General features: G+C 43.1%; 1 protein-coding gene and 1 non-coding gene across 3 annotated transcripts; both read left to right on the top strand.

Moving 5' to 3' along the window:
* The first annotated feature begins 903 nt into the window (after window positions 1-903).
* On the top strand, window positions 904-7,806 carry HMGN1 (high mobility group nucleosome binding domain 1). Of its 2 annotated transcripts, XM_004062808.5 has the most exons (6): window positions 904-1,217; window positions 1,544-1,576; window positions 1,671-1,700; window positions 1,783-1,830; window positions 4,855-4,983; window positions 6,961-7,806. In XM_004062808.5, exons 1-6 carry the CDS (start codon window positions 963-965, stop codon window positions 7,006-7,008), a joined length of 543 nt encoding a protein of 180 aa, XP_004062856.2. In that variant the 5' UTR covers window positions 904-962; the 3' UTR covers window positions 7,009-7,806. The 2 variants fall into 2 exon arrangements, with proteins under 2 accessions (XP_004062856.2, XP_055230015.1); XM_055374040.2 differs by lacking the exon at window positions 1,671-1,700 and having other exon boundaries at window positions 948-1,217.
* LOC115931895 (small nucleolar RNA U13) lies at window positions 4,672-4,778 on the top strand. The gene has a single exon (XR_004068319.1). It is a non-coding gene; the product is annotated as a small nucleolar RNA U13 (small nucleolar RNA).
* Window positions 7,807-8,698: the final 892 nt, after the last annotated feature.

The following is an 8,698-nucleotide window of genomic DNA, read 5'->3' as shown; positions in this document are numbered from 1 at the left end:
AAACCCCCTCTCTGCAAAAAATAGAAAAGTTAGCTGGGCAAAATGGTGCCCTGTGGTCCCAGCTACTCGGGAGGCCGGAGTGGTAGGATCGCTGGAGCCGAAGGGGTCGAGGCTGCAATGAGCCGTGATCGCACCACTGCACTCCAGCCTGGACGACACAACGAGACCCTGTCTCGGAAGGAAGGAAGGAAGGAAGGAGGGAGGGAGGGAGGGAGGGAGGGAGGGAGGGAGGGAGGGAGGGAGGGAGGGAGGGAGGGAGGGAGGGAGGGAGGGAGGGAGGGAGGGAGGGAGGGAGGGAAGGAAGGAAGGAAGGAAGGAAGGAAGGAAGGAAGGAAGGAAGGAAGGAAGGAAGGAAGGAAGTTACACAGAAAGGCCGCCTGCCGTAACCTAGCATCGGAGCCCCAGGTACGGACCTCCGCGAGCGGAAGCGCAGCCAGTGCCCCGCGCCTGCGCACTTGCCCATGCCGAGCTCGCGTCCGCTCTCCTTCCCACGCCCTCCTCCAGCGCCTGCGCACCAGGGTCCGCTTCACGCAGGCCTGCGAAGCTGGAGCCGCTGGATAGCCTTTCTTGCCGACAGAGGCGGGAGAAATTTGCTACTTCCTGTATAACTTATCCTCTCCCTTCCCAGTCTAAGATACGAACTATAAATGTTCGAACCCAATTCACCCCGGAGGGGAGGGGCCAGATACCAGTCGCCTGAAGGCGCTCAGGTATCCAGAATTGTGGGTGGGGACCCGCGGTCACGTGACGTACGTCCGCCAATCAGCGCGCAGACCGCACTTTGCGGCTCGGCTTCAAACTACCGTGAGGCCGGAGCGCCACTGGGACCCCGCCCCCTTCGCCTGGGTCTGGGGCCCCGCGAGACGGCGGAAAGGGGAGGGGGCGCCCGGGAGGGGGCGGGGTGCGGGATCGAGTGACGGTCCGCCTCACCTATTCCGGGCGCGGGCTGAGCCCCGTAGCCAATGGGCGGGGGTTGGGGGCGGCCCGGCCGGCGGGGAGGGGGTGCCCGCGGCCGGGGACGCGGGGGGAGGAGGAGGCGGGCTCCCAATCCGGTTCCATCCGGTTCTCCCACCGCCCCCGCTGTGGGTCTCAGCAGCTCGGGCGGCGGGAGGAGTGGCAGCGGCAAGGCAGCCCAGTTTCGCGAAGGCTCTCGGCGCGCCGCGGCCCGCAGGCACCCGGCACGCGCCTTCCCCGCCGCCACGATGCCCAAGAGGAAGGTGAGTGGCGGCCGCGGCCCGCACACGCCCCCTGGAGCCGCCGCCGGCCGCCCCACCGGGCCCGGCGAGGCCCAGGCCTCGTTGCACCCACGGTGGCGACGGGCCCGGGAGGCGCTTGGAGACCGGCGGGCGGGCAGGCGAGCGCTCGGCGGCCGCGGGGGCGGGCGTTCTGGAACGTTTGGCGGCCGGGGGAGCTGAGGGGGCTATTCGAACGGGGCGGCGGGAAGCCGTGACGTCACGCGGCCGGGCATTGTTCTCGGGGCCGGGCGGGCGCGCGAGTCCTGGGACTGCGGCCCGACTCTATTCGTGCGTCTCCTTCTCCGCAGGTCAGCTCCGCCGAAGGCGCCGCCAAGGAAGAGGTGAGTGCGGGGCCTTCTGCGGGGGGTGGTGGGTTTCCCGTGAGCCGCTGGCCTGCCTTCTCTTCTCGCTGACTCTCCTTTTTGTTTCTCCAAGCCCAAGAGGAGATCGGCGCGGTTGTCAGCTGTAAGTAAAGCGAGCCCCGTAACCGTTTGTTTTCCGCGGGTCGTCCCGGGTGAGGACGCTCAGTGCTACTTTTGCTTTTCAGAAACCTCCTGCAAAAGTGGAAGCGAAGCCGAAAAAGGCAGCAGCGAAGGTAGGCCTCGAAACGCGCATTGGGGTGCAGCGGGGCCTTAGGCTACGCTGCTTCTTAATGCGGGACTTTCCATTTTGATTAGCTGTTTGAGCTTTATTTATACTTCAATAATTACGGTAAATAATTTTTCTAGTGGTCGAGGCAAAAATGTAATGGATATATTCATCCTGGTTTATAGAACTATATCACACTAATGCTGCTGCAGATGTTAGGAGACTTAGGACGACAAAAAATATTAAATATTAAGTCTACAAAGGAAATTTATTCTTTGCGTTGCGTACGTTGTGGCTGGTGCTTAGCTTTTAATTGCGTGCTTGTACTTCCTTTTTTGACAATAAAAGAGCCAAGTTAGCACTGAGGCCAGGAGAAAGGGAACGTGTAAGTTTTTCTATATACAGTTTCCAAGCCAACTTCGGGAAGCCTTAACCTTTTTACTGGGTGGGGGTGGGGAGGTAAAAAGTTGTGATCTCTGAGAAAATAACCGCCACTACTCTGGAAGTGTTCATCAGCAGTTATACAAAACCGTGATTTTGGCTGCTCCCTAACAAATTTGTGATTGCATGATTCGAATTGCAGGTGTGTAGAATGAAGTTGGCTTTGGGTGTACGTGTGTTTGATAACTTTCAGGGTGGAAAAGCAGAACATGTGTAAAACATGTATAAGCTTTGTGTTTGGATATAGCAGTGAAACCACCACCTGTAAAGCTCTACATGTTCTTCGCGGGGTGATTAATTTTTATCCAAAACTTAGGTGAGAGTTTGCTATTTGAAGTCTCAAAAAAAATTTTTGTTAATGCCTTCACCTCTTTCCTAAAAGTGTAGGTAGAAGTTTAGCACTGCAGTCATCAGAAGAGGCAAGATTAATTTCCTTGGCATTGAGGAGTTGTTGGATAATTACTAAATTTGTCCTTGTTAAATAAAGGTATAAAACAAAAGATGTTTTTTCTTTTTTAATTTAAATTTTTTACAGAGCTGAGTGTAAAAATATTAACTATGTTTTCTTTAACAGAAAGTTCTGTTTTTGTGATCCTTTTAAAAATAAAGCTTCACGGAAGGTATGAGAATAGTATTTTTCAACTTGAAATTTCTCATTACCAGAAGACCATGTGGTAATTCTCTGTATACAGTTAGAACAGCACGGACACTTGAAGGCCTAAAAAATTAGCTGACCTTGTTAAAAATGTTGGCGTGAGCAGTATATTATTACCTATCTTTTTTGATTCTGTCTGTGTGTTTTTTTTTAAACTAATTGGCTGAAATATCTGCCTGTTTCCTTCTTTACATTTTTCTTGTTTCTTTCCTTATTTATCTTTGTCCATCTTGAGATCTACTGTAAAGTGAATTTTTTAATGAAAACAGTTCCAAGTTTTACTCTCAGTGGGTTTGGGACATCAGATGTAATTGAGAGGCCAACAGGTAAGTCTTCATGTCAGTGTTTGTTGAGGAACGAGCCTATGAGGTCAGTTTTCCCAAAAGGAAAAAGGGCAGAAGGGATTTGTTCATTTTTACATCTCATTTCTGTAATACACCTTTGACTTCATGGTTGATCAGACTTTGAAGTCTAAACAGAACGTAAGCCCTTGGTGTATCGATTATCATACTACACAGTAGACATGTTTTCAAGGCATATCTTGTCACTATGTGTGCTTCTGACTTGTATTTTTCCCTAGAACTAAATATTTTGAAGGTGCAAACATTATACTTCGGGAAACTTGATTGATTTTTTTTTTTAATCTAGCTTTTCAGCTGATAATGGTTACACGTGGTATTATTTCAAGTCCAAGGTATTATGTATTCTATTTTAACGGTTTCCCAGTTTTGTATTTTTTGTATTGGAATGATTATGAAATTAATGAGAAATCTTTAGAAATCAGACTACAAAAGAGTAGTTCTTAAATACAGAAGTGATTGTGAAACTTTGTGATAGCAATGTGCGTAGTAGCAGTTTTGTCTCAAATACATTTATCATTTGTTACTCAAAGGATGTTGAAGTATTAAAAGTCATTATGCTGTCTGTGGAATCCTACTATTAGTACAGAACACCCTGCAGTGATTTTTCCGCCCATGTTAGCATTGAAGTTGTGAGCTCTACTTGCTTGTCTTTATGGCCCTTTAATTCAAGTAGTTGGTCAGTATCCGTATGGGTCTTTTATACCACCCGCTGGGGGCTAAACTAATTTAGCTGCTGCTGTATACTTACTAACAAGGAATAAATGTTAAGCTTTCTTCTCAGTATTGATGGATGGTATCTAAAAGTATTTTTATGTTTCTTTAACATGGCTTAAATTTTGAACTTAATGTATCAAGTTAGTATGGTCATATTAATACCTGTGCTTTTCAGATTCTTCAAACACCTAAATGAAAGTGATAAATTCAAAACTGATCCTTTTAGTTCCTCATTATATGATATCAAGGGATTAACTGTAGCAGGATAGCCAACCTGACCGTACGGCATGGTGCTTTTTTTCAGGTGATTGGTCTTAATGTGAGGGTTAAGGTCTTGTGAGGACAGTATTGTTCAAGTTCACAACAAATTTGGGGATGGGTGGGAATACAGTCGACGAGACTCCTCCGGTATTCAACTTCATGACATTGTCCTGTCATGTGGAACTGTAGAGAATAGTGGATGATGGCGACAGTGGTGAAATATAGCTCGGGCTTTAGGATTTGTCATATGTCTAATGAGGCTTGACATGCAAGTACTATTAAAATCTCCTTAGCATACGTTGTTTTCCTGATTACTGGGGTGGACCTTAAGTTGTCTCATGTAATAGGTGTATCAGCTGATGTGTGATAGACATTAATATGACAGCTGTTATGGATACAGTCTATACAAAATGAGATCCTTTCATAAGCTTGAAGATTGGGGTTTCACGCTCATGCATGAGATGTCCCTCTCTCAAACCTTGCTATGAAGTCAGCACCACTGGGCACATTACTTGTCTGACATGAAGGGGAAAAAGTAAAACAAAATGTAAATAAGGGGTAAAGCATGTACTTAAAATATATTCTTATTCTATCATAGGATAAATCTTCAGACAAAAAAGTGCAAACAAAAGGGAAAAGGGGAGCAAAGGGAAAACAGGCCGAAGTGGCTAACCAAGAAACTAAAGAAGATTTACCTGCGGAAAACGGGGAAATGAAAACTGAGGAGGTCAGAAGTGTGTGTGTGTGTGTGTGTGTGTGTGTGTGTGTGATTGCTTTTGACTCTGAACAGTAGATACTAAATTGTACATTTTTTGTAGCAGATAACAGTATTCATTATAATATTGAACAAAGTTTTGTACGGTATCCCAAAGTGATTGGACAGTTTTCTATGATTTATGTTATTGGAAAGTAAATATGTAAATGGCTTATTTAAGAGCAAGAAATTTTAATATGCTCAATTTCAGATATAATTCAATCTTTGTTTTGTTTTTATATTCTGGATGTTGCTTTTAAATATATTTTTGAAAATTTATTCCCCTTACTTGCATTTTTCCTGGCATTTTTTTCCCACTTTCATTTCTAATGAAAATGTTTTTGTTTGTATTTTTCTTAAAGGTCTAAATAATAACATAGATCAAGTAAATAAAAAGACTAGTGTCATTAATCTTTATTCTTAGAGACAGTGTCTGTTAGCCAGGCTGAATCTTTATTGTTTTAAGCTGTAAGGGAAAGATGTCTTTTTTTTTTTTTTGTTAATGAAGCAGTGGGAGTAGAGAAGGAACAAAGACGTCTGTAACAGGTTTTGATTGATTTGTTGTGAACACTACTGCACTCCTCTAGCCTGGAAGCTGTTTCTTAAAAAATAACTCAACTGCAAGGTTCAGTTAAGCCAGGCCTTTATTTTATGTTTGTTATATTAGCTAAGCTAGAAAAGATAAGTAATTTAGTATATTGATTTTTAAATTTTGATATCACTTAAGTATTTGATGTTTATATTTGATATTTATCAAATTCTTAAGTTATAAACTTATTCCTAAATTAAGAAATTTATAATCACAGTTTTTTTTTAACTTGTACTTCTTGTACTTCTTATTCCTTTTTTTTTTTTTGAGACAGAATTTCGCTCTTGTTGCCCAAGCTGGAGTGCAGTGGTGGGATCTTGGCTCACTGCATCCTCCACCTCCCGGGTTCAAGCGATTATCCTGCCTCAGCCTCCCCAGCGGCTGGGATTACAGGTGTGCACCCCCACACCCAACTAATTTTTTGTATTTTTAGTAGAAACGGGGTTTCGCCGTGTTAGCCAGGCTGGTTTCAAACTCCTGACCTCAGGTGATCTGTCCGCCTCGGCCTCCCAAAGTGCTGGTATTACAGGTGTGAGCCACCGCTCCTGGCCTGTACTACTTAATTCTAACCATACATCAAATAACTGTGTGATAATAAGATCACATTGCTAATCTAGTTCTGATTTTAAAGGAAGAACTTGACCTTCTAGTACATGTTATCAAATTACAGTTGGTTCTCCCTTGTTTATAGCTGTGTTCTATTAATATAAGGCTGCCACAAGTATGAAACCGTTTTCACATAGGGGAAATACAGGATTGGGTTCCTACAAACCTCTGATCACAACATTTTCATCAACTGAAAATACGTGACTTTGTTACATGTGTATTTCTGTTTAGACATGCCTTAATGTATGTTAAATTCACATCAAACTCACTACCAGTAGCACTGTAATTTGTGCCGGAACAAAGCTCTCCAACACATACGTTCTCTGTGTGGCGCATCACAGCCTTGAATTTAGCAACATTAGATACCACTTGAACAAGATGTGTGGGGGCCATTTTAAACAACAAAATCATCAGTAAAAAGCACAAAGGTGTAAAATATGTGGCACTAAGTAGACCGGAAAAACAGTTGTTTACGGCATTAGAGCTGAAACAAGAAAACAGAGTGACCTCAGCTCGGAATGTACATGTGATGCAACTCAACATTTTTTTCTGCTCTGTAGATGCATGCACATGACCATGGGAGTGCTGCAAGTATTGATTTGGGGTGAGGGGGTGGTTAACAAAAGTTTTTTAACAAGAGTAGGTGACTTTACAAATAACAAAGGTTATTGATTTTTTTAAAGACCTGATAGTTGCATATAAATAAAATGACAACGTGTTAAATGCTAAAGATCTCAATTTCCTTTCTTTTGCAGAGTCCAGCCTCTGATGAAGCAGGAGAGAAAGAAGCCAAGTCTGATTAATAACCATATACCATGTCTTATCAGTGGTCCCTGTCTCCCTTCTTGTACAATCCAGAGGAATATTTTTATCAACTATTTTGTAAATGCAAGTTTTTTAGTAGCTCTAGAAACATTTTTAAGAAGGAGGGAATCCCACCTCATCCCATTTTTTAAGTGTAAATGCTTTTTTTTTGAGAGGTGAAATCATTTGCTGGTTGTTTATTTTTTGGTACAACCAGAAAATAGTGTGGGATATTGAATTATGGGAGGCTCTGACTGTCTCGGGTGTCAGCTTAACATTCCACAGATGGGGGGTTAGTTTTTATATCCTATAATACAAAGCATATTAAATGGCAATATGGAGTCAGTCCTGCATTTAATGTCTTGAACATTTTAAATTCTATTACCATGTTGTTTTTTAGTAGAATTGTTTCCTAAAGAAAACCACTCTTTGATCATGGCTCTCTCTGCCAGAATTGTGTGCACTCTGTAACATCTTTGGTTGTGGTAGTCCTGTTTTCCTAATCACTTTGTTACTGTGCTGTGAAAGATTACAGATTTGAACATGTAGTGTACGTGCTATTGAGTTGTGAACTGGTGGGCCGTATGTAACAGCTGACCAACGTGAAGATACTGGTACTTGATAGCCTCTTAAGGAAAATTTGCTTCCAAATTTTAAGCTGGAAAGTCACTGGAATAACTTTAAAAAAGAATTACAATACATGGCTTTTTAGAATTTCATTACGTATGTTAAGATTTGTGTACAAATTGAAATGTCTGTACTGATCCTCAACCAATAAAATCTCAATTATGAAAATATTTTGAAGCACATGGATTAAATTCTGGTTTAAATTTTGTTTACAGAATTTCCGCATTTGAGCCTGGCCAACATGGTGAAACCCTGTCCCTACTAAAAATGCAAAAAAAAATTAGCCGGGTGTGGTGGCAGGTGCCTGTAATCCCAGCTACTGGGGAGGCTGAGCCAGGAGAATCGCTTGAACCTGGGAGGTGGAGGTTGCAGCGCATCCAGATCGCACCACTGCACTCCAGCCTGGGCAACAGAGTGAGACCCTGTCTCAAAAAAAAAAATTCCATATTTGATCTTCCAAAGTTGTTTTTTTTAAGTGAAATGTTTTAATTTTTGTTTTATACAGTCATGGGTCACCACTGACTGGATACAGTCTCAGAAACACATTGTTAGGCAGTTTTCTTGCGTGAACATCATAGTGCTTACACAAACCTTAGTGGCATAGCCTATTACCTATGTAGGCTGTATGGTTTAATCTATTGCTCCTAGGCAATAGACCTGTACAGCATGTTATTATGTAAATACTATAGGGAGTTGTAATAGAATGGTAAGTACTTGTGTATCTAAAGAGAAGGTACAGTATATAATACGGGACCATTATGTGGTTCATTGTTGGTTGATACCTGAGACATAACTGCTTTGAGTATCTGCTATGTCCTTTGAAGTTGCTTGACTATATTGGTTTAAGGGAAAAACAATCCAATATCCTTTGAATCAAAGCAAATACATAATTCTTAACTCTTCATATGAGGTTTAAAAAAGTACAGATAGGCCAGGTGTGGTGGCTCACACCTGTAATGCCAGCACTTTGGGAGGCCGAGGTGGGTAGGTCACCTGAGGTCAGGTGTTTGAGACCAAGATGGTGAAACCGCATCTCTACTAAAAATAAAAAAATCAGCTGGG

This window comes from Gorilla gorilla, chromosome 22 (genome assembly GCF_029281585.2).
Source record: "Gorilla gorilla gorilla isolate KB3781 chromosome 22, NHGRI_mGorGor1-v2.1_pri, whole genome shotgun sequence".
NCBI classification, from domain to species: Eukaryota; Metazoa; Chordata; class Mammalia; order Primates; family Hominidae; genus Gorilla; species Gorilla gorilla.
Note: the sequence above shows the minus strand (reverse complement) of the source record. Positions and strands in the feature narration are given on the sequence as shown.